Below are 25,382 nucleotides of genomic sequence, written 5' to 3' on the forward strand. Positions count from 1 at the left end.
AAAATCGGGCCTTTCCCAGCCCCAAGTGCATCAGAAGGCAGCGGCGGGCAGTTAGAGGTACTGATGATTTATTACCGACTTGCCCGGGCGAGGACCCCGCGCAGCCGGAGCCCGGCCCGGCGATGCGCCGCCTCTGCCCACGGCGTACCCCCGCTTTGGGCGTGCGGATAGCCCCGCGAGGCCGGCCCCCCTTCCCCGGGATTGGGCCGGGAATCGCCGCGTGGCGCCGCGGGAGGAGCGGCTGCGCAGCGCCCACAGGGGGCGGCAGAGAGCGACGCGCCCGGGGAACCCCCGCCCGGCGGCCGCTCCGCGCCCCGCGCACCGCCCCGGCCGCCCCCGCGGAGCGCCCGGCCTGGGGCACCTCCCGGCCCGGGAAACCCACGGAGAATCGCCGGGAGCGGCGCGGTGGCTTCTAGCCTGTCGCCCGGTGCGATGCGCGGCCGGGGGCTGCGCGCCTCTCCGCGGCTCGCCCCGCGGGACAGCGCCAAAATAGCGGCCCAGCCTGAAACATCCCGGGGTGGCAGGGGAGAGTCCGGCTCTGCTCTAGCCCAGCGCTGCCCGCGGGCCGTGAGCTCCGCGGGAGAGGGGCAGGCGGGGCAGAGGCAGCCCGCGGACCGGGAGCGCTTCTGCCCACCGCTTCGCTCGCGATGAGCGGCCGCGCACTTTCAGCCGAGCCCAAAGCCGTACGCGAGTCCCCGAGCTTAACGCAGTGGAGCTCAGAGCGGCGGGTCGTAGGTGGGAGCTACATTTCCAGATCATTTTAAAGGTCACGGGGGAGGAGGGGGGAAAAACTGTGAATGTCAAAGTTGTGCTGCAGCTACTTACATGTCGGTGCCAGAGCAGGGTGGTGGCTGTGAGCGGTTTGATTGGCAGCTCAACGCGAAAGTCCGCGTGGACTTCGGAGCCCGGCGCAGCCCCGGGGGTCTGAGCACTTTTCACCGGACAGAGACAGTTGAAGGAAGCTCGCACGTCCCCTTCTCTTCTCCTCTCTTCCTTCATCCAGGACAGAGAATGAATCCATTTCGGTTTTTCTTCTCCCGGCTCTCTTTCCGTTTGCCTACACATCCTCCAAGTCCTAGCCCTAGCTCTTAACTGCAGTCCCTGGAACAAGAGGGGAAAAAATCGTTTATGGCTTAAAAAAAATCCCAATGGCTGATTTTGTGTGTGTGTTATAAGAATGCACCCACAACAACAAAAAAGTCACTTCTCTGTCCCCCACCGTACAGCAGAAGAATAATAAAAAAGCTTTATATTTTTGCAGTGGGTATTCAAAGATAATTTGATGCCATTGTTTCTGCTACAGATGGTTCTTTTTAATACAATAACACTGCTCTTTGTGCATACTACACACAATAAAAATCGAAAGCGTTCTCCTGAATAACCATTTTGTTCTCGCTTGTATACAGGCCAACAAAAGCTGCCGTGAGGTAATGGGTTCTGTTTATTGAAGCCATAGAATAGAGGTTTGATAAAGATTTTTGTATATGGGGGAAAAAAAATTAAAATAAAGACCTCGCAAGGTCGAGCTGATCTCTGCGTATTTATTACCACTGAAATATTTTATCAATATATTTATTTGAGTTGCAGCTGCAGGGATCCCTCCTCCTCCCCCCCATCCATAATCAGCCCAAACATCTGTTTCTTTGAATCTGGGGAGATCTACAGCCGTGGCCAGACCTAAAAATCTAGACTTTAAGAGCGAGTGGGGCAAAGCGGCTCAGCGCGAAGGCAGCGGGCGCTCGGGAGGCGAGGCTGAGCAGCTCCGGCTGAGCCTGTGTGCGCCTATCTTTGTGTGCCCGGCTTTGCAATCTGCTGTCCACACACACGCACACACAAAGGCGCAAACTGCTGCTGACAGCCACCGGGATTAGCCCACGGGATTTTCCTGCGCGCGGGCGCGCCGCGTGTCCCTGCGCTCCAGCAGCCTCCGCGGGGCGCAGGTCCCGCGCAGCGCGGCTTTTGCGCGGCTTTTGCGCGGCTCTTGCGCGGCTCTTGCGCAGCGGCGCCGCCGCCCGCGAAGTCCCTGAGCTCCTGCAGAGCCGCCCCACAAACGGGGCCGCGGAGCGCAGAGGGCAGCAGCAGCCGGGGGGCGGCGGGTGCTGAGGGTGCTGCGGGCTCCAGCAGAGTTCTGCTGCGCTGCTAACTTTCTGCCAAGTAATGAATAAATTAGCACCGCTGAAGGGGGAAGTAAATGTCGGAGGGAGCTGCCAAGACCCACAGCGATTTTTGTCGTGGAAATTGTTTCACAGGTCAAGAATTCTGCGCCCGAAAGTCGCCCCGTTACCTAGTTTGGGATCTGGTTACGACTGTAGCAACTCGAAGAGAGCCCCAAAGCAGAAGAAAGTGCTTAGACAATAGGGCTCTGCGGGAAAGTTGTTAGTCAGTGACTGTGTTTGTCTACCTTTCTATAGGAATTAATGCCACAGTTCTCTGTTCCTCTGTAGCCTGGACTGACAGTAATCCACCTCTGTGACTTCTGCCCTTTGTGTTTTCACAAAACTCGGCTCACTTGTAGCACGACAACAGCACGGAATAATGACTTTAACCTTCAAACGTTCTTTAATTAGCTTTTTCAGCAAACTAAAAGGTGCTCAAATGAGCCCTTTGACTGACCTGAGCCTTCAAATTCTACTTTCACTTTTGGGACTAAGACGTTATTGGTTCGCAACTCGTCTGAAGTCATCTAATAAGGGATTATTTAGGAACTATTACCCACACGCCAATTAAAGCCTCTCCGATGAAATTCGGGAGACAAAGATAAGCATCAAAACGGAAAATTAAACTATTTGCACATGGCTTGTTTTTCAACAACCCATTTTGCATCTCAGGATAAACATCTTCGCGCCAGCTCGCTCCGCCGGAGCGGGGAGGGTGCGGGGAGCCTCTCCGGGGCGGCCGCGGAGCGGCGGCTGCGGCCCCGCCAGCCCCGCACGCCTCCGCGCAGGGGCCGCGCTGCCAGGGCCGGGGGAGCTCTGCTTGCCAGGCTGAACGCCAAGAGGGTACTCGTAGGGTGGCAGAGCTCACCTCCAGCCACAGAGTTCAGGCAACCTCCCGTCATTTTGCAATAACCTTTACATGTTGCGGAGCGGGGGGGAAAGTGGCATAAAAGAGTCAAGCGTGTCAAAGTTCAGGAAATCGTGCAAGAACTTTCCTAAGATTCTCGAAGAAAGTACCGCTTCTCCTGAAGAACTATTTTATTTCTCAGAGCAGGGAAGGAGAGATTTCTAGGAAATGCATATTTTGAACCTATGATGGTTCTTTGGGTTAAATGGGAACCAGGCTCTGAATAGTTTAATACTGACTTATCAATGAAAGATGATTTTTTTTTTTTTTTTCCAGAGAGAACAACCCGATGTCTCAGAAATCTTACGTCGTTCTTAGCCACTGTATACAAATTTTGGAGAGTTTCCTGGCAAATTACAGCAGCATCCTACAGCAAGCTGACAAAGAGATTCCAGGAATGCCACGCATCTAGGAGGGAAACACGAATCCGTCTCTTTAGCCTGAAGCACGAAATTGGCTTAAAGCTCATTTTGCAGATAACCAGAAACGAAATCACCAGTGCGTGGACCAGGTAGCTACAACTTTCTAACGCTTTACAGCAATTTCTAAGACTTTCTGGAGGGAAAGAAAAACAAACAAACAAAAGTAAAAAAGTGAACCGCAGATTGGAAGGGCTCTGAGAGAAATTCGCATATCAACATGCATTTTTTGCCCTGGTCTGAGTAGGGCTGGGCTCCCACACGGCCATTGGTACCCTTAAGTCTCTATGCCGAGACCGATCCCACGGGGTGGGGAAATGAAAGTCCTAGGTTTTGACTTTCACAATTCATTTTAAGCTTGGGGAAAAAAAATACCCAACAAAACAAACCATCAAAACCCAAACCACCGGGATCCAGATGCATAGATAAAATAACGGATTACTCCGAATTGGCTATATATAGATATATCTCTAGGTTGCATATTCCAACAGACCGGTAAGGGGTTTGCCAGACACGGTCTCCCGTAGTGGAGCTGCGTGCCGGAGCCTGAACCAACACTCTGTCCAGAAAAAAAAAAAAAAAAAAATCCAAAACAAAAAAGATCAGAATTTTGGAGTTCCTACCCAGGACAAAGCACTGAAGCTGTTTCAAAGTAGAGGGGGAAGCCAGGCTGCTGCTGGCATTTTTCGCCCCAGAGAAAATTTCCGCCCTTGCCGTGCCCACAGCGGCTCCGCCACTGCTCAGCCCCAGCCTGTGCCCGGCTCCGCCGCGCACGGCCCCGCGTTCTCCGCGCCGGGGCTCCCAGGTTAATCTTCCCCGGAGGAGCTGAGGTTCACACCACACGGGACAAGCCCTTCTTTCGCATCCTGTTTCGCTGACAAGAGGGTTAAAGTTTATACCAGCGGGCTGCCCGGGGGCCGGGCGGGGAGCGGCCCCGCGGCAGAGCCCACGCGGGGAGTGGAGCGCGGATCCCCCCCGCCCCCCTCGCTCGGCCGCCGCCACCCCGCGTGTCCTCCGGGACTCCTTTCGTGGGCCAAGGGGCTTCCCAGTCTATTTCCAGGAGTTCTCAGCCTCTCGTTTTGCTTTAGCAACATTCATGCTTTTTTAACCAAAAAGCTGTGAGTGAGAGCCGTGGCGTGGTGTCCGTGGGTACTCCAGAGATACAGAGCCCGGGAAGGCTGGACGACCTTGCCACCATGCCACAGCCTTAAAAGAACACTGGGGATACACTGACAGCAGAGTTTTTTCGTCGCTGCCCCCAGCCCTCAGGGATATGAAGGTAGAAAATCCGTTTACCCAAAAGCAGAGAAGCTGTAGCGCACAAGAGTGGCTCATGAGCAGTGGCAGGTTTGCAGGGCAGGCAGGCCTTTCACTGCATAGAAATCTATGGAAGAACTTTAGATGTGTCTCCTAAAATTGCAATTTTCTTCTATTTAGTTAGTTAGTTTGGTTTTTTTTCTTTTTTTCATGGTTGCTATGAGAGACCCTGCTCAACGCTTACTGCAATAATTTCACTATGGGTAGCTGTGGTGCCAAGTATACCTTTAGTGAAAGATGACAGCTTGGTATAGGATAAATTTCTCCATGGGAAGAAGAGTAGAAAGTATAGCACCAGTAGTATTCTGTATTTTGTCCAAATATCTCTTGCACTTGATACTTTTGTATATTAAATTCCTTAGATAGCAACTTTCTTAGGAACCAGACATTTTTTTACATACTAAAGATAAATTTATCAAATAAGTGAAACTTGTTTGCAATAACTCTTAAATTCCTGTGTATGTCATGTCTACATTACAAATAGATATTGATAGTGTTTTGGTAAATAAAATTAAAATAAAATAAACATACAATGAGCATACATGTGCACACAGCATGTACACACTTTACACTGCACATCTCATGCCCATGCACATGCTATACATTGTACATATGATAACATAGAGTCTAGGGCCTGGTATACAATACTGCACATTTATAGGAGCCAGGGACCCCCTTCACATATACTTCCACACATTCATATGGCATTTGCATATGCTCTTAACATCTTAAATGTTGTGGGAAACATAATTTTGAATGCTGGATTGTGACTATATTACTATGGAGTAAAGTAACAATTCACAACCTGCAAGCAAGTAATTTCACAAAATTAGGCTTTCATTCCATGCCTATTGCTGCTGTGAGCAAACTGGAGCTGGAAAGGAGAGTCTTGGCAGGAGGACCCCAGGAAAGTCCAGAGAGCTCTTCACTGGAAATATTTTGACTGACGCTTTTTTTCATCATCATTCATTTAAGATATAAGGGGTGGATTTGGGGAACTTAATTTCTTTCTCTGTGGCTGGTTGCAATAACATTTCAAGTAGTCCATCACCGCCTCACCACAGTAACATCTGCTGATCCCCATAACTTGCAGTGACTTACCGACTTTATCAGGTAAACTCAGTTTATTTGGAAATAAACTCCCATTTAGTTAGGTCTTCACAATATTTGTCTCCTGTTATTCTAAATTTTCTCCAATACCTGTTTTCACTCTAACCACCATAGCACTGAAGTAAATCAGGGTCCATAACAGGTCACAACACATGGTACTCAACACTCCTGCCTCTGAACAACACAGGCCCTAAGCAGGAATCCCTCTGCATAATTTGAAACTTTCTGCAGTATTACAGAGTAGCAATTCCAAGGTTCCTGATGGGTCAAGAAATCCAGGTTATTTCAAAGAACATTAATAAATGAGAATATGCAGAAATGAGGAATAGTTATTTGCAGCAGGAAAAGGGCAAACCCCTCATACTGTAGCTGGCACTGAATTAAAAAAGTATACACAGGATTAGATATCAACCACTTCTATCAAATGCAAGGGCCCAGGAACCTAGGGGGAGTGAAGTGTGTAAGAACAGATGCTTAGAAGATAAAACACCCCAATTAACCTCATTATCTGTTACAAAACTGTACTATTAATATTCTGTGTTTTTTCAAATTGCTGTTGTTGTTGTTGAAGAGAATCTGTTGACTAGCATGTGTTTTGCTGTCGTCTCCCAAATCAGCACTGCCCTTCTTAAGGTCAGGGGAACGTATCTTAAAACATTCATATATTTAAAAAATATGTATTGTCATTTTAATAGGCACTATGGATAGTTTAATTTGTATCTGTATTAAATTAAACATATGGTGAACAGGGTATAATAGATTTTCTATAATTTAGCTGCCAATGTGGCAACAGAAGCCAGTTACTCTCACCAGCAGACTTGTCAGTGGTTTGTTTACTAGCTTATTTGAATTAAAATAAAGCTTCGCTTCTGCTGACTGCACATCATTATCTATGAGACCATAATCCTGCTAGCAAATCCTATATCTTCCAGAACTGGCTCTTTTGTTTGGGATTACTGAGAGCTTAGCCTATAACAAAGAGGAATAAGGCATCCCTCTCATCCTCGTAATTAAGTGTGGGGAGTAATTTAGAAACAAACCCAGAAAGATGTACAATTTGGAGTTCTGCTTCTATACAGGATTGGGGAACAGAAGAGGCCAAACACTGATTATGTTAGCACAATATTTAAACTATTAAACTACTGTACAACAGGAATCCAGCTTTTAAAAAGAAATGGCAACTATCAGTAAAGTATTAAGTTATTTTACACTAGAGACATTTTTTACGGATCTGAAGGCATGTTGGCAAATTTGGGCGGAGCTTGAAGATGATGATTTTAAATGTTTTTCTACATGCACACATTACCAACATATCACTTTTATAACATCTTCATTTTTAATTTAAAGAGCATAATTTAATATATGAAACTTTATTTGTTTTCTAAAGCGCCCCTTAAATGTTTTAACTATTTCTGAATAAGAGTATTCTCCAGGAATGGGAATATCTCTGGCAGCTGAACACGCTTGTTTTAAGTGCTCTATTTTGATATCACCAAGATTTATATTTTCCTTTGGGAAAACAAGTTGCTTGAAGTTGTTAGCATTTTACAGCCACCTTAGAAAGGACCATAGCATTCAGCAACAAAATAAAGAATAGGTTAACGTATGTATCCTGAGGTCAGTCTAAATTATTTCAGTAATCTTTCAACTCTGTTGCTCAAGCTGTATTCACGCCACCCAAATCTGTTTCTTCTCAAAACAAGAGTTATGCTACATATGAGTAATAGAAATTAATAACTAGGTCACAAAAAATAGAAGCCTCAGGAGTATACAGATACACAACATCTATTTGCAGAGGGCTAATAAGGACAGGGGTTGATTTATAAAAGTCTTCGACATTAATTGTCACAGATGGGAATTCTGAGGACCTCTGTGAAACCAAATGAGGCCCTAGTGAATTTTAAAGCAGGTCCTTAGACTTTAAAAACATTTAGGCAAAGTGACAGTTCAGAACATCTGTTAGCCTTCTGTCTGAGTATAAACTGGATGTCATGGAGTGCACAGCTGTAGGCATTTTCTGCCTCTTTTTGCCAACATCTGTCACAGCATTACAGTAATATAGGTAATTATCAACACCTCATATAAACTGTTTGCTATTTTAATTTCTGAATAAGTAAAATTAGCATTATACCCTTTTGCGAAAAAAAAAAAAGAAAAATGCAGCCAGGGAAGAATACACGTTTCCTTTTAAAGCTAAATGACAGATCTCATCATTTCAGGAGAGCTAAAATTCAGACAAAAATCTCTTCTACAAATAAGGTCCTTAGGATAACATAAAAGACTTAGGTGAGAACAAGTTTAAATATTCTCCTTTTCTCTCTCTGTCTCTTAAAAAAAGACGTCTAAGTCTCATCTGTCATAAGCAAAGAAGATCAGTAGCAAGAAAAGATAAGAAACCGTTAATCATCTATGTTTTTTTCCATGCACAAGCAGCTGTCAAACGATGTATGTTTTACCACAGTAACAAAGCCAAGGGCTCATCAGCACCAAGCAATTTTACTGTCAGCTGGTCACCCTTCTTCTCAACAGTGAGAAAGTAAGAGATCACCTTGCAGCGGTGCACAGAAGCTCGACCTCACTGGCTGAGGCTGAAGTGAGCAGGGAAATAATCCACAGGACTTACAGAAATAAAAGCATGTTCCAGGAGTCCCCTGACAACTAAGCAGGAAGGGGTACACAGGAAGAGATGCTCCAAACAAATAGGCCTCCAAGCCAACTTTTCGACACCATATTCAGTTACCCCATCAAGAGATGGAAACCAGTCCTGAGAATCATCTACCTGAGTGTGGGCAGCACAGAGAAGGTTGCAAAAAGTGACCACGTACTTTGGGTTCCTCAATTTTGGAGGTCCAGGTGATGCACGTTGTAAGAGCATGATTGGCAGAAGGCAGTTTCTTATCATTTGTGATAATCAGTCTCCCGTGAGATGTTTCTAGCTGAACACCAAAACCATCAGCCTCTGGTAACAGTGGCTGACTTGGTGGTTGTCTTAATGAGAGTGATTTTGTGAGTGCCCTTCACTGTCTTTAGAGCATAGGATAAAAAATGGTAGAAGAACAAAGCAACTGTCGAACAACAGCAGTGGAGATATGTCAGCCTGAACCTGCAAGTATGAACCTGGTGGTAAAAAATAATCACGTGGCAATGAGTTTTACAAAATTTCATGGGAGAGATGATCATCCCCAGCTCACACTCATTTTGCTTTCTCCACAAAAAGAATAGCACCTCTGCTAGAAGTTAATGTTCCAACATGGAAAACCTGAAAAAGTGCCGTTAGCTCCTTTTATAAAGGAGGCATATGGAACAAAGTGGTCACCAATATGCTATTTTCAGTGCTTGAACTACAGTCCAGAAGATAATACCCAATTACTTGATATAGTGCTCTATACACTGTCTGAACAACAATAGCGGACTGAGAAGCAAGAGAAAGCACCAGAATATGTTTTTGAAGTCATTCAGATTTCACATTTTTTATTTTCTTCTAAAAATAAAGGCTTTGAACAGAGGTGCAGTGTTGTCCAGGCTGAAGGAGGGGGGGAAGAGAAGAGCTGGAAGGGAGATGAGAGCATATGGACGTTGAGAAAGAAGAGAGACAGACCTTGACTAAAGGAAAAGACAGCTAGGGCAGAGATAGCAAGAAATCTAGAGAAAAGAAAGAGGAAATGCATCTGGGGTGCACAGTCAGAAGAAGCCAAGCACACAGCTGTGCATGTCGTACCTATAGGAAACACCACAGTCAGGACAAGCTATCCAAATGGGGACAATACAGGATTTTAGTAATTCTACTGTTTCCCCTAATTTCCACTCCGATGGACTGTGAACTGTGGTGGCTGAGCTGCAGATGCATATATTTTTTCACAGTCTCTGCTAGAAATGCAGTAATTTTACTGAGGGCCCAGAGGACAATTCTGTGCCAGTACAGCTTGAGGCTGATCCAGCAATTTTGGAAGGAGATGCCCATACACCTTACTGTCTTGCTTTCTTATTTTCCTCTTCTCTGTCTCTTACTGCCTCCTCAGCACTAAGAACGTGCCTCCTCCTATTTTCTCCTTGTGCACAGTCAAAATTAGCTGAAATTGTGGATCTGTTCCATGCAGTCTGCGGTCTACCACTCTAACAAAGACAAGTCAGTGGCGAGGATTGTTTTCACTATGATCCTAAACCATGTGTGAGATGTTTGTAGGCTGGGACTATTTCTTTCAAGAGCTCTGTCCCTCCACTGAGCAATTATTGCTCTGGCTTTTCTTGCCAACTGTGACTCTGCATCCAGGTGGATGCCAGGCAGGTTTTACCAAATTACAAGGTGCAGGATAAACATTTTCCTCCTACTTTTGGTTTCAATGTTAAGATTCTCAAACATTTATTTAACACTTAAAAATAAAACTATCTTACATATTCCCATCACCCTACTCCCTAAATGCATTGTTCAAATGCCAAAGAGTATATGAGCTATTGCAGATCACATAATAGATGCCTACACATTCACTATTCTGGTAATATTTATTATTAAAACAGACTGTTTTGTAAAGAGCTCTGAGATACCTAGGCCATAAAAAGTGTGACATAAAACAAAATGCTATTCAGTTCAATAGATGTCTGATAAGAAAAGAACCCTAAAATTTGAACAGTTCCTCCTCCCCTTAATCAGCCCAAACAATGGTACCCCAGTCTTGGTGCTCCTGCACACAGCAATATCTGTCTTTTAAAGAGAGGAATAGGAACGTGCCACTGAAAGAGAGTGCTCATTGGTAGAACATTGTTAGGTGCTTTATAATTGATAGTTTTCAGCATCAGCACAAAGGTAAGGGCTTTAGCCTTGAATACTGCTCACTAACAATATACCCACATACAGAAAACTAGTGCTAAATGTATTTATTAAAATAAATGCTTTAAAATAGTCTGCTTTTCATACAAAGTAATTATCTTACACTATGTGTAAAAGGTACTTTTGTAATCAATGGTATACAACCAGCTTCAGATACAACCACACACCCATCCCATTACACACAGTGATGCTCATCAGATTACATGGGACTGAATCATTTCATTATGTTCTGTAGCTTAATTCTTCAATTCCTGTAGCTTCAGCTGGAATTCATCCAGATCAGCCCTGTTTTCTAAGATTAAATCAAAATACTTCAAGGCCACAACTAACAAACAGCACAATCAGCTCTAAACATAGAATAAGGTATTTCATACTTCTTAGAGGCTCATAGATCCTGTTATAAGAGTGCCAAAGCAACAGGGATTTTTTTCCCCCTTTTCTTTTTTTTTTCCTTTTTTTTTTTCTTTTTGGCACTTCTAACCTATTAATTACCAAAGGACAAGAGAAATATTTTGTGGGTATGAGTGAATTTTGTAGCTGTCAAAATAGACAGTAGCAGCCAGCTGGAACATTTTAAATGCTCTAAATTTTCACAAGTCCTGCCTAAGAAGCTAACCACTAACACAGCTAACCACTAATTAATGCATTATTTTTTCTTTTATTTATTGGATATTCCAGCACAGTCAAGTGATAAAAGAAAAAGTAAAAACCAGAAAAAATATAATATAGTAACAGGTAATGTTTTTTCTACTGAACTGGACAAAAATAATCTCTCTAGTAGGATCAGATGAGTAATCATAAGGGTAAAATATTTTAATTACTAAAAATGCTTAGTTTCGTTTGGTTATCTGTAGAATCCTATCATCTCTTGTAATTAATTCACTTGCAAGTATTTGGATGACCATCAATTTATTAATAAAAATATTTGAGAGTTGCAAGTTATGCAAATTCTGTTGCTAATTAGTTAATGGCTACATTCACCTTGTCAGTGTCTGATGATCAGATACTCGTGCTCATAATTCAACGCCTACAAACATTTTTTCATACAATGCACCAGAATATTTCTGTACTTGCGTAGAGTGGACAGCACTGATCTTGAGTGGCTTTTTCCCCCCAGGATCAGTGTTTCCATGGCGAGTCCTGTGGAGATCTATCTTGTCTTTTCTTCTCTGCAGTAGGCATTTAGGGATAATAAAATAGTTAGTGAAGAGGTATGTTCTCTGCTATTTTCAATAAGCTGATGACAGTCAACATTACAATCCAGACCCACAAAGGCACTGGGAAATCAAAGAGCCTTAGGCTCCTCAATACATTCATCCACACGAGCCTACATCTCTCAAGTATCTGATTTATCCTTTTAAATGTTCCACCTTGTGGGGACAGGGACACAGAACAGAGTTAAATGACCAAAGATCTCTGGATAAGATTGAAATGATGCTGGCTGATCATCAAATGACAGTGACACGACTTCTCTACCTTTGATTTTATCCGTCCTTTGTAATGCCCGTGGACAATGTGGAGCTGTTGTTGGCCCTCACAGCTGTTGGGTGCACAGTGACAATGTCCAGGACACTGCTTAGCATCCAGAGAAGCAAAAAAGGAACATTGCTGATAATTCTAATTTTTAATTGAGATTCCCTTAAATACCTGTGGTAGCACTACTCAGATAGTGATAAAAGCTAAATTAGAAGACCAGAATCCTGTAGACTAATTTAGTCCTGGTATTATAAGATCCCAGGATCTTGTCCAGCCTAATATTTATGAATAGTTCCACCAGAAAAAAAATCCTTCATGAACTTCAGCAAATTGGTAACTGCTGGACAGGAGCCTTGGTGAGTCAGTTTGTATTAGTATTGCTCCTTCAGTGCCAAATGCTTGAAATTTGTCCTTTTGTGTCCTTTTTTTGCATTTACTCGTGCTTTACTCACACTAAATATCATGATATCATTTAAGATGTTCCAATTATGGAAAAAAAAAATAATAGTCCAAGTGAAAAGTCCTTTGCAACACACATCATCTCCTCATCCTATTGCCATTAAAATGTTCAATTTTCAGAGTACCAAGCATAATTTTCTTTTCCTTACACTCTTTTTTTTGGTAACTTGCTATATTTCCATTAGAACTCTGGAAAAGGATGTACTTCAGTAGATGATAACTGAGACTATAATATTTAATAGATGCAGCAGCTATTCTACATTTCAGAATGACTAAATTTAGTCCTACTAAGAAAGCAGAAGTTTTACATTTCTTTTAATCAGGACACTTTTTGCAGATTAACTAGCACATTTCTTTAAGGAAAGTAAGAAAGAACATTTTTTTTTATTCTAAGCATTCCATATAATTAAGGATGCAAATTATAAACAAAATGATACATGCACACACATAGACTGGAGAAAGCCACTTAAATGGCCAAATCACAGAAACCCTCATATGAGCTAATTTATTCTCACTTCCTGCTATAAAATAGCACAGAAATTGGGGTGCTCTATTGGGGAGGGTGAATAACATTTTATTTCCAGTGTGTATAAGCCAGCTTAGCAGTTTCAGGACAGTAACCAGACTTTTCCAGTACCTTCCATGGACTTTCATAGCTGTATTTTGTGTGAATGAAGGTTCAAATAGTACAAGACCTGATTACATGAAATCTGATACCAGAAGAATTGTGGCACCATAGCTACATCCAGTCCTGCATCCTCCTCCAACAGGAAAGGTCAATGCAAGTGTAGAGCTGCAGAAGAAATGCACTGTAGAGTGAGCAGAAAGTGGCAATTCTCTGCCATATTCACCCCATGTCCAGCCATCCGAAGATCAGGAACTTTCTGAGTCTAAGACAGATTTTAATAGGATTTTGAGAAATTTTTCATTCCATATTTGCCCCTTATTTTTTTTTCTAATCGTGTAAGCATTACCAAAGTTCCACGGCAGTGAGTTTCACAGGTGAATTATGGACAATGTGAAATACCACTCCTCAGTTTGTTTTTAATCCTCTGCCTAATAATTTTCTTTGCTGCCTTCATTCCTTGCTCTGGCTGTTGCAGGTTCAGCTTAGGAGATTACTGTCACTATCCTTTCTCAGCTACTTCCCATTGGAAGTTCCCATTCCAACAAAACTGCACATATACTCAGTCTGTGAACAGGTTCCATTAAAACTACCTAGTTTATCTTGGAAATGTTCATAATTAATTTTTCTTGCTTGTTTAGTTTTTGTTTAATTTTTCCTTTGATTGTTTGCTTTAATCACAGTTTTGTTTAATCACATTCTTTGTTTGCTGATGGAACACATGTAGTTCTGCTAGCAAGTTTCCAGCTGCCATAAATGATTACAGGGAAGGAAAAGAAGACACAAGTAACAGGGACAAGGAGTGGTTGGTAACTTTTCATCCAGATCATACCAGCAACATACTCTTAACATGAAGATGTTCACATGGGTGTTCTTCAGACTACAGGAGTCCCAATGTCACTATGGCATTGTGGCTTTATGTCTGCCTTGCCAACAAGTGGAAATTTGCATGGAAACCCACTGGGATGGAAAAAGGAGTCTTTGGTTCTCAGCAGCTTGGTGGTTGTGAAGAATATGACAAACCTGGTCCCAAGCCTGGCAGAAGGTTATGATGTGACTGTGACTTTTCCTCCACAGATGGTCTTCAGCCCTTTCTTACAAGTAAATGGAAACTGCTCACCTATCCTGGCCTCTGCTTTTGCTATCTTTAAAAGATTTTGAGTCACCCATCTCTTTTTTTCTCTTTTTCAATACGAGAATTTTACTTCAGAATTATCTTCACAGGCTGCAGTTACTTTCTAGCCAAAATGATAAGAAATAATAGTTTACTTGGCATTGGAAAGGAAGGGTTTTTCTGCCTGTAATAAACAAGGCAACAGAAATACGCTATGGAATCCTAAATGCCTGTCTGCAATTGTGCTGCAGGTAACCACACCATTCAGATATCCTCCTCTTTTTTCTATCAAATATTGAAACACACGAATTGCAAAATTTATTTCAGCTGTTGGATAGAATAATTTCCACTGCACTTAGCAGAGAACTCAATGTTCCCATCAGTGGACTCGACGTTCTTAAGTCTGAGGACATCACAGAAAGCTCTTTGCCCAGGGCACAAGGTATTGCAGCAGCTGCTGTGCAAATTGTCATATCCTTGTTCCAAATTATCCAAAGCTTGCCAAGCCTTTGGGTATATCATATCCATCGTTGGTTCACCACTTCTTCAAACTTTTGGGAACAGTGTGGGAGAATTACTTCCATTCCTGGGTAACAGAGTGTCTGGCTTGGATTTCACTTCTATTTGTGGCTGGTATTCTTTTAATCGTTTGAATTTTTAGATGAGAAGATGATGCAGGATTTCTAATTTGTCAGTAAGTAAGTATTTCATAAAGATTGGGACAGACATCTGATATTGAAAAAACACCAAAAAAACCTTTTACTTGTTGGAATGACAAAGGCACTGACTGATTTAGCAACATTTTCTCAAGTTTTTCCTCGGAAAGTACTTTGGCTTTTTCCTCTTACTCTCATGTTTCATCTCATGAGTTGGTGTTCCTCCTACCAGCATCTGCTGGAGCATAAATTATTCTAAACCAAGATGATCTGTCAGTTGAAAACAATACTAGGACACTTATTTTTATGTATTTTGAATAAAAAGTTAGCAGTGTCTACCTTGAGGCATTTAGACAATATAAGTCAAATTAAGGAAAAGGGTGAACTCATATTTAGAGCATTAGTTAAAATAAATAAATTTCTTACAGTACTGAAGGGCAGCTTTACAGTCCCTGCCCTCTTTTCTCAACCCCATGTCAAGTCAGAAGCCAAGCAAAGCTCCACCCAGCCAAGGGATCAGGTTTGGTGTTGCATTACTTTTTCTAGGCTCCCTTTTCCCAGAGTTCTGTATTCAAATCTGTAAAATTGAAACTCAGTGCCTCTGTTTTGGGTTTTTAAAGAGATTTCAATGTTGCTAACATCTCATTTCTATGACCAACACTGTTGCTTGAAAGTGTATCAAAACCAAAATGAAAAATTATTCTTACTTAATATAGGAATTTTGAAAAATACTTCTATTTTTGTCATAATTCTCCCAAGTTGAAACATTGTTTCATTTAAAAGGTTTGTTTTTCTTAGTTTGGAAACAAAAGTAGGAATTTAATGAGAATAGAACACAGCTGTACCTTTATGTCCCATATTTACTGTTGATCTTTGATCCAAACACAATGTATGTTTTGAGCATAACTACCTATAATTATAATATTTCTTCATAATGTGATTTTCCAATAATTTTAAAGAAATTTTTTTACATACAACATATTCCAAACTTCTGACACGTCTATTTGTTTATATCCTCACTGTTAAAAAAATTATCCTTTCAATTGAAAAGGTGAGTACTATTAAGTGAGATTCTTGGAAATTTTCACATAAGATAGACTAATCCTTGGAAAGAATCCCTTCTGTATGGCCTCACTTTTCTCATGGGAGTTTCTATGAGTTGTGAGATTATTAGTACTCAACATTTTCCTAGATTTTCAAGGGATTTTCTTCTCTGTTATTCTGTTCTCAGATAGTTGAGAAATATGGACATGAGGACTAAGAATTTTCACCTGCTTTTCTGGGATAGCCTGCATTTGGTGGACAGATCTAAGGCTGTCAGTAACCAGTACTACTGAGGGCATGCTTAAAGCAGATTTCTCCACATTCATGCCTGCACATGGAGTATGCATTGCTGCATAGCAATAGAAGTAGGAAGCAATTAAGGCATACTCAACTGTACCCAGATGACGATAGGAAGTCTGATTCACAAGCATGTTTCCCCCCTAAATAACCCCAGATTGCAGACTACTCCCCCAGTGCAGCCTAACAGCAATACTACTGCAATCACACACCCTTCCCCACAAGGGATGGAATCTCCATCCTAACTTCAGACAAAATTTAGGACTGTAACAGGTTCCCCAGTCTAGAAGCACTACAGAATACTAAGTGCAAATCAGTGTTGAAAAATGCCCTATATAATATTAATTACATTTTGCAGTCACTTCTTTTAGCTGCAGAGCACAGCTTCCCTAAGTGTGAGTCTCAGTGTCCTCAAGCAGAAACAATGCAGTGTAGTTTCTCAATATAACACCCCAAAATGTTCTGAAGAACACCTCATCTCGTATAGAGACATGCAGAGTTTAGTAATGAAACAAATAAGCAATATACATAAACTATGAGTCGTACAAATTGCAGGTGAGATGGTGATTATGCTTGGGGGACAGACAACTAAAAGGATGATGTTACCTGTCCAGTTTCCCAACCCCCCACTTTGCTTTAGGACTGCCATTGTCCATTAATGTAAAACCAGTCACTGTGCCCCAGACAGGAACTGGGCACCTCAATAAAACTGCTGTGGAAGGTGTCCCAATAGTGAAGGGCCATCAAACTGGATTTGTTCTTGAAAACCACACTCCAATGCAATGAAGCTTGTAGACAGACCCCTGGTGGAGACAAGGGCTGCTCCCTGAGCACAATGCAAGGCTCTCCTTGGAAGTGAGTGAGCCTCAGAAGTGGAGGACTGGTTTTCACTCAATGCAAAGAGAACTGAGAAGGCATTGGCTTCACTCAGGGAAAGAGGCCAAGTATGGAGAGGTCTGTCTTCATTCAGTTTCTAACCACTGTTTTGTAAAAAGGAGGACAGCTGAAACATTTACTTGCTAAGGCAAGTGATCCTTGTTTCATTCTCACATCACCCTCAAGGCACTTAAAGAGAAGACAGAGGTCCCTAACGCAGTACCTTCATTAGCTTGATGCAGTTGCTGTGCTTATACCAACTAACTGCTGCTGGATCAATTCGTGTGAGGCTGCTCCCTTGTCCTCACAGAACTGCTGCAGCCTTGCACACCTATGGCCAATCAAGGAGCTGGGCCACTTAGAGTAGACAGGGACTGGAGCAGTTTGCAGAGAGTTTTGCAAATCTCCCCAGCCAGTACATATCCAACTATCTGGTTAATTGCCTCCAGCTGTGCCTTCTTTCTGTTTCAGTTGGCAACATGCATCCCTTATGAATCTGTTGAGAAATAACATGCAGTTCCTTTCCTTCCTTCATAAAATCTATTCTTTGAATTTTTTGCTTTATATGGCCAGTTCTTGTGACCAGAAGCACCATAAACCAAAGGTGAGAATAAAGTCCCATACACAGAGACCACTCCACTTTGTGCACTCCTCTAGGTACAAGCCAAGTGCACAGAGGAGGGAGATGAGCACATACAAAAGGGCTTTGGTAATTTCCTGTAGTGTTCAGATTCCCCAGCTTTGAGTTACAGCCATATCTTTTGGAATACTCTCATTTGTCCAGATTTGGTTTAATTAGATTAAAATAATAAAGTGTCCAGTAACTAAACCACTTAATATTCACTGCAATATGAAGCAATAAATCAGTCTGGTGAATTACAGGAATGTATGGTGACCAGCAGCTAAATTTTGGAAACATCCCAAGCCTTTGACCAAGTATTGTGCCCTTTATACAGGGGTTTCAAATGATTATCAAAGCTCAAAGTGGCTATATCTTAAAATCACAAGAAACTTCAGCACCAAGGGGTGCCACCTGCTCACAGTGACACAGCAAATCATGACAAAAAGTAGGGATCTCTCAGCAGCTCAAATTTCTATCAGGTAATTTGTATCAAGGCTTAACCTGCACAGGTCCCCACATGAGCAGACAACACACCTATCACCTGAGCTGAGGAGAGTGAGGGAAAGCACTGCCCGACGTGGGAAATAAATTGGACCCTGCAGGCTGCAGGCACAAGGAACCTGCTGGATCTGGAGTCATGCTTTCCCTGAGCCATTTCTTTCCACATGGGGAAGAAAAAGGACCGGCAGTGACAGGGGAATAACAGCCTCTCTGCTAGAATACATTCAACCAACACTGCCAACAAAGAGAGAAAGGCTCCTAGTTTTCTGTTTGTGATTACACTGTTTTGTCATTGTTGTCAGGATGTGCCTATGCAATATGTGCCTCTCTGATGTCTCGTGCCTGTGTTTCATTTTTAGTTGAGTGGGATGTACAGTAATTAGCCACTCATTCTCCTTGTCTATTCTCCACATTTTGTTTCGTTTCCTTCACTTGCAGGATTTTGGCAAGCCTTGGGCCTTATTGGCAACTCTTTCCTTTCTCCCCCATCTGAACCTCCTCTGTCGCTTTTCTTCTCACTGCCTGGGAGATGACAGTTTATATATTTGTACACAGGAGTGAATGTGCTAATATGCTCCAAATATGGACTGTGCAATCAAATTATCATGAGTTTGGTGGAATGCTTTTCTGGATTATTTCCTCCAAAAATATAAAATTCCAATTGCAAACAATTGACAGCCAACAAAATATTGTTTGAATCAAACATATGTGGGGAAGTTGAGGGTACTTCGTAATTCAAGATAGAAAATCTTTGTTTCTGTTTTTTTGGTGGGTTTTTTTTGTTTGTTTTGTTGTTGTTTTTTTTTTAAATTTTTTTTCTCCCTTTCATTGTGAGTTGTTGCCTTTGGGTGGATTTTTGCTTTGAGAGTGCAAGTTGCTCTTATTGGCATTGCTGGGACTTATATGCGAATAAAGAGTAGAAAACGAATAGCTTTCAGAGGCTTCAGGTTGATGGAACAATTTCATCTCTTCTGTTAATGCTTTACAACACTCCATGAGTTTTTATCTCATATCAGAAGTTTTACAGCTGTAGGGACCAATTTGAAGCTCCCCTTCTGAGTTCTTTTCCTTTGCAGGAACATTGCCAAATTAGTGAAAATAAATGGCATAGAATCACATCCAAAACCATCTAAGAAAAACTAATAATTTTTTCATTGGCATTTTATTTTTTATTTGTAGCTTTCTCAAATATACACATATATTTTCATATTTAATAAATGGAGCTTTAACATTTTGCATGTGCTAAATGAAGAAATAATTCTTTTATTACTGCAAGAAAATTCATAATGTATTACTTCAGAAATGTCTGAAAAATCCAGACCAGTCCCTAATTTTCCTCCTGTTTTTAAAAAGTAATTTAACTGAGGTGTGGAAATTTAGCAAGGGTCTTCTCCTAGAGTCCTTTTCTCACAGTTATTGGTTTGGAAATACACTTTATTTTCAGGGCCTACTTTTTGTTTCTTTACATTCATGTGGCTGTAAGTTCAGTTGAATCAATCCAGTTGGTTCAGATGAAACCAACATATAAAATATATATTTGAGCATATACTTATGAATATATAATAGCATTTATTTATTTTGCTCAAACCAGTCTTGGTACCACTCAGTTGAGGAACTGGCAGTGGCTTGACTGTGTCTCAAGAATAAAACCAATCTGTATAAATTTGAAAAATACTAAGCCTATGCTTCCTCGCTCTACTGACATTTTCCCAAATTAGGATACAAAGATGAAATGGAATTTGAAGAACTTGTCTCAGAAATGAACAGTTAGAAAGTGTTTTAGCCATGCGATTCCAGCTCACAAAGAAGGTGTCAGACATAGGATTATTCAGGAGAAACCCTGCTACTCTTGAGACACCCAGAGCAAGGACCCTATCCTGTGCCCCTGCATGTGAGATCAAGTGAGCAGAACCCAACTGCAGGTGAATATTATCAGCCTAGAGAGCAGCGATGGCACAAGATACAACAGAGCTGCAAGCGAGCAGAGCAGCAATTACTCTCATTACAAATAAATTCCCACCAAACTAGAATGAAGGTGTGAAGCAGTAACACATACCTACAATAGCTAGAATTTAGTTTTATGCAGTTTAAGAAAACAGTAATTGACCTCTGTAACCTTTCTTTGTAACAAGCCACTGGAGAGATCCTGCAGCTTGTCACCTGGGCTGTGGACTGCAGTGGGGGATTGACACCCGCTAACCCAGCAGAACTGTGCAGCTGTACAGCAGCTGCGGCTGTACAGCTACACAGACATGGGGCAATCCTGCAACAGCATTGTGCTGCTCATTCCTCCCTGGGACTCACGGCAAGCTAACAAGAAGCACTGCATGCATCATTTTCTGTAGCTCGACATCATTTATTCTTTAAGATGCAGGAGAGGCTGTCTGGATACTCCAGCATTTTGAACTTCTGGTCCTTAGGGCCTTATGAAGCAGCTCTTACATTTTGCACTAATCTCTTTTCTTCCCTAGTACTATACATTTTAAAGAGATGCCATATGGCACTTAAACAGACAAATCATATGGTGTTTCGCCCTTTCTTTCTAATTCCGTTGGCTTTACGTTTCTCAAGTTACATTCCCAGTTGATGAACAATGTCCTTAACCTCTTGAGTGGTCCTGGACGTCCACTAGACGTAGACCAACATGATACTTGTGCTGACTTCTAATATATACTGGATGTCAACAATGTTACTGCCATTCACTTCAGGAGTTGATTTGCATCTAAGCATAACATCAGGGACTTTATTCTGGCACCTAAGAGTAAACTGAAAATACAGCACAGCTGCTACCAAGGTACACCCGAGCGTTTCCTTCCCTGGCATCCAGTTCCCAGACAGACAGCAGTCAGAAGCCACGGTGTTAAATGGCTAAAACTACATAAGTAGGATTGAATTCTGAAACATAAAGTGCCCTTTCCATTGATGAAACCCTGTTTGCATGCACTCTTCTTTCAGAAGGAGGTAAGTAACTGTTTCTGTAAGCCTCTTTTTATTGTCTAAGGAACAGAGCCACAGTGGTTTTACGAAAGTTAAAGTCCCTTTTCATATGACTAATTTGTGTTACATAAAATGGAGGGATCAGTACCATGAGGTAGTATAGCAGATACTGTTAGAATATAGAGAAGCATTTCATTTATTGGAATATCACACATGGTCATAGATCCTTCATGGCCTCTTGTCACATAAGACAGAGCACAAAATGAATGGTAAAAGTAAAAGGTTCAATTCACAATCTTTTCTTTTTTCTCCTCAGTATACAAAACAAGCTCATCGTATATATTGAGAGTGAAAATGGTGTTAGTGTCCTGCCCACTTAATACTTAGCACTGTAAAATGTTGCATAAAAGCACGACACCCACTTGTGCCTGTGTATGTTTATCTATAGAAACGAGACAGAAGAATACACACACCAGCATCACTTGCATAGCAAAATAATGGTAAATTCTCATCTGTAGAAATGACTAGATACAAAAGCAATTGCAAGTGTTTATGCAGTACAAACATGGAGGTGAAGCTAAAACACCTTTGAAAATCTGACCCATATTATTGGCAGTAATAAGTAAATCCTCCCTCTAAAGATAAAAGAGAAAGTGCCCTCATTATTTAGTCAGACCTTCACACCATGAAGACCCAAACACAGAGGGGTTATCAAAATGCCCTTAGAATAATAAAATCAAGCACTGACAGACCAAGAGACAAAGTTTTAAAGTGGAGGCCCCCTGACAAGGCTCTGCTTTACTCTCAGAGGCTGGCTGCTCTGATTACCACATCTGACTGCTGGCAGAGATACAATGCTGGATATTCATTAGTGGAAACTGCTGTCCTAGCGAGAACATTACTGGAATTATGTCAATTAATACCAGCTGAAAACATGTCCTACAATTTTTTAAGTACAGAAAAACCACCAAGAGATTTATAAAGTTTGAAAGTAGGGTTCAGAGGCAGGATGTCTCCCATGGGCTGGCTGTCAGGGTGCAGGTGAGCCAGGGGCCGCATGCTGCCCACGCTGAGCCCAGAGCTGAAACCGAGCAGAGCAGTTTAAGTGTCTCAGCCCTCTGCAGCTGCAGCCTCATGAGGATCACGCCCCAGGAGGCCAGGGGAGAGGTGAGGAACATGGAGCAGTGGCGATTATGTAAAGCATTCCCTGGAAATTTAAGGCCTGTTTTCTATCCTTCCTTTAAATACAATTGCAGCATCTCTCATGGCAGCAGTGACCAAAAGTCCTTCACTACAGGACCCACAGTTGTGGGTGTAACTGAGTCATGAGCAATACTGATAAACACAGGCTGGGGCATGACTTTAGAACTGCAGGCAGGGTTCAATGACACTGCTGGTGGGTGGATGTGAAACCAGAAGGATCCATTTTTAAGCAATTATAACTATTTCTTTATGGGCTACTATTGTTTGATTACAAATTACTCTGGAGACTGGTATCTAAAAATGTGATTACTTTAAACACATATCATTAGTAATACACTGTTCACAAATACAATGGACATAAACTAATGTTTGCAGTCTTAATTTACTTTTTAAGGTTACAAATATTTTTTTCCCCTTTTTCCCCTGAGAAAATATTAGCGTTCTTCAGTCTTAACAGGGCGTGTTACCAGTCCTGTCACACCAGCTTGGGGCCTAAAACCTAGCAAACTATTCACACTTAATTACCTCATGTTTGATAACTAACATGGAGACTTTCAAAAGCAGCCAAATTTTCCATGTTTCATGTTTAGACACTTGAATTAATGTCTATTTTGATTAGAAGTTATATGCAACTTGAAATGAGACCACCTATTCCCATGTCAAAATGTACACTTAGGTGTCCTGCATCTGAGATTCAGGCACTTCACAGCATGCACTGAATTTAATCTAAAATAATTTGTTCGTGATATATACAGAGACCTCAAAGTGCTCCTTGGTGCTAGTAGAGGTGTTCTGGGTTTTATCTGGCATCATCTGGTATTCAGACAATAGAATGTCACTTAATTTTTATAAGTTTCCATGTTCACTTGGTCTTGGTATAAACATAAAAAAAAATACACAAAAATAAATAATTTGAAGACAAACCAACAAATATTTAATGCCAGCAGTTTTCTACTACTCAGTACTGACTTTGCCCACACCAAATTAAAACTGGGCCAGGAGATTCCCAGACACAGACATTCAGTAGTATTTCTATATTTACATGTTCATCCCAATTTTGAGGAGCTGCACTTCTTAAGTTTTTCCTTGCTTACCATGGAGTTCAGTTCAAGCTCTGTTAAATCTACAAAAATCAATATTGAGTATATGTATTATGTGACAGTTCCATCTAAAAGTATCTGGTGTAGAATATGGGCCAGATACAATAGAGCAGCCAAGCACATGTAATTTACCCAACAAACCTAAAGCACTCCCACATTGATTTTTGCAGTTTTGTAGCCCCTAGTCACAGAGCAGAGAAAAAATGGCTTACTCATAGAGTGTGCCAGTACTTGAGGCTACAACATGTTTGTCTTAGAGCCTCTGATTTGGGTTGTCTTTTTGTTACCTTTGTTGATGGATTTTTTAGGTCATTTAATGCATTCTCCATTCTAAAGTCTCTACTTCTATGGCAAGAAAATAAAATGCGTTTTCTAAACTGTTTTGATCTGTTGATTACTTTTCTCAGAGTTACAGTGTGCAAATGGAAAATTGTAACATTTTAACAGTTTGTAAATGCAATTATTTAAGTGAGTATGAATAGAAAATTGTATATAAGTAAGAGGATAAGCTTTCAGCCACATATTAATATACTTCACACAATAAGTGGTATAAAGAGATTCTAAAATCATATCTGAGAATACAAATACATTTTAAAGGAACATTTAAAAATATTATTTGCAAAATACTTATTTGCATAGTATAAAATATCTATGTATATGTACTATAATAATAAATTTAAAATGTTTTCAAATCATAAAAAGATAATATTTATGCATATATACTTATATGTCTTTATCCTTATTCAGAAATAATAAATTCATACGTTCTCAACGTATATTAAAATAATATTCTATTCATGAATTTCTGCTATATTAAGCAATATAATTTTTTAAAAATAGAAATTCACTCACAGATTCTATCAGCATCTGGACCTAGGTGGCAGGCTACAATATATGTCCAGATTAAAAAACTTGAAACCCCAACTTAATAAAAAAACCCACAGGATTTAAGCATGTTGCATGTCTGGGGCTTTTTTTCCATTTTATTTACTCATAAGTATCATTAATACCAAAGATCGAAAACCTTTGGTGTCATGTATGTCACTCTCTCTCTTCAAGTCTTTAGCAGTTGTATCCTTATCTATTTCAGTCAAATGTATTTCTTATCGAAAAAAAAAGAGTGAGCAACCTGACAATACAGTGTTATCGAATTTTTTCAGCTGAGACCCAAATGTCATTCAGCATTCAGACATGCTTGTGCTTGATTGATGGATGGGTTTGTGACAAATAAAACTAGGATCAAGAGCTTTGCACCTTTCCCCCCATCAGGAACCAGAGTAAAGCATAACTCTATAACAATGGTGGGATTAGGGATGCATTAGCTCTCCATCGACCAAAACCACCCATTCCCATCAATACTTTGCACTTAATAACCTGAAGCTATGATAAGAAAACAAAAGAAGGAGAAAGGGACAGGAGAAAACAAATCAATAGAAGAAGGGAATGTCTGAAAGATGCACTGTCCAAATGAAGAAAAATTTTTGCTGAATTGCTGGGATAATGCCCCTTGACAAGAGAACAATGTACTGTCAAGGTTTATCAGCCAGGAGGCCTTTTGGCACAATCTTAAGCACAGGTTTGGCATTTGAGTGGTGGCACTTACTGTAGATGTAAAATACATAATGCCAACATGCAGATAATAACCACTCATTTTTGTTTTGTGTTAGCAGTTTGGATACCCATGAGGAGCACAATTACATCTCTAGGTGTCCTGAAACAGATGCTACGAGCACAAGGA

The 25,382-nt window shown here is 41.3% G+C and overlaps 1 protein-coding gene across 10 annotated transcripts in view; it reads right to left on the reverse strand.

Annotated features, from left to right (window-relative positions):
• Window positions 1-25,382, reverse strand: part of LOC125330650 — a 275,373-nt gene that overhangs the window by 46,734 nt on the left and 203,257 nt on the right. For 9 of the 10 annotated variants that reach the window (XR_007205651.1, XR_007205654.1, XR_007205648.1 and 6 more), the window contains exon 4: window positions 826-1,101. Coding sequence is in view for 2 of the 10 variants with exons in the window: in XM_048314010.1 (XP_048169967.1) it covers window positions 826-1,101 (276 nt within the window). In the remaining 8 variants the exon portion in view is untranslated. Of the gene's footprint in view, window positions 1-825; window positions 1,102-25,382 lie in introns of those variants that run through there. The other variant, XR_007205656.1, reaches the window with a different exon arrangement.

The sequence above is a fragment of the Corvus hawaiiensis genome, chromosome 10 (assembly GCF_020740725.1).
Source record: "Corvus hawaiiensis isolate bCorHaw1 chromosome 10, bCorHaw1.pri.cur, whole genome shotgun sequence".
NCBI lineage: Eukaryota > Metazoa > Chordata > Aves > Passeriformes > Corvidae > Corvus > Corvus hawaiiensis.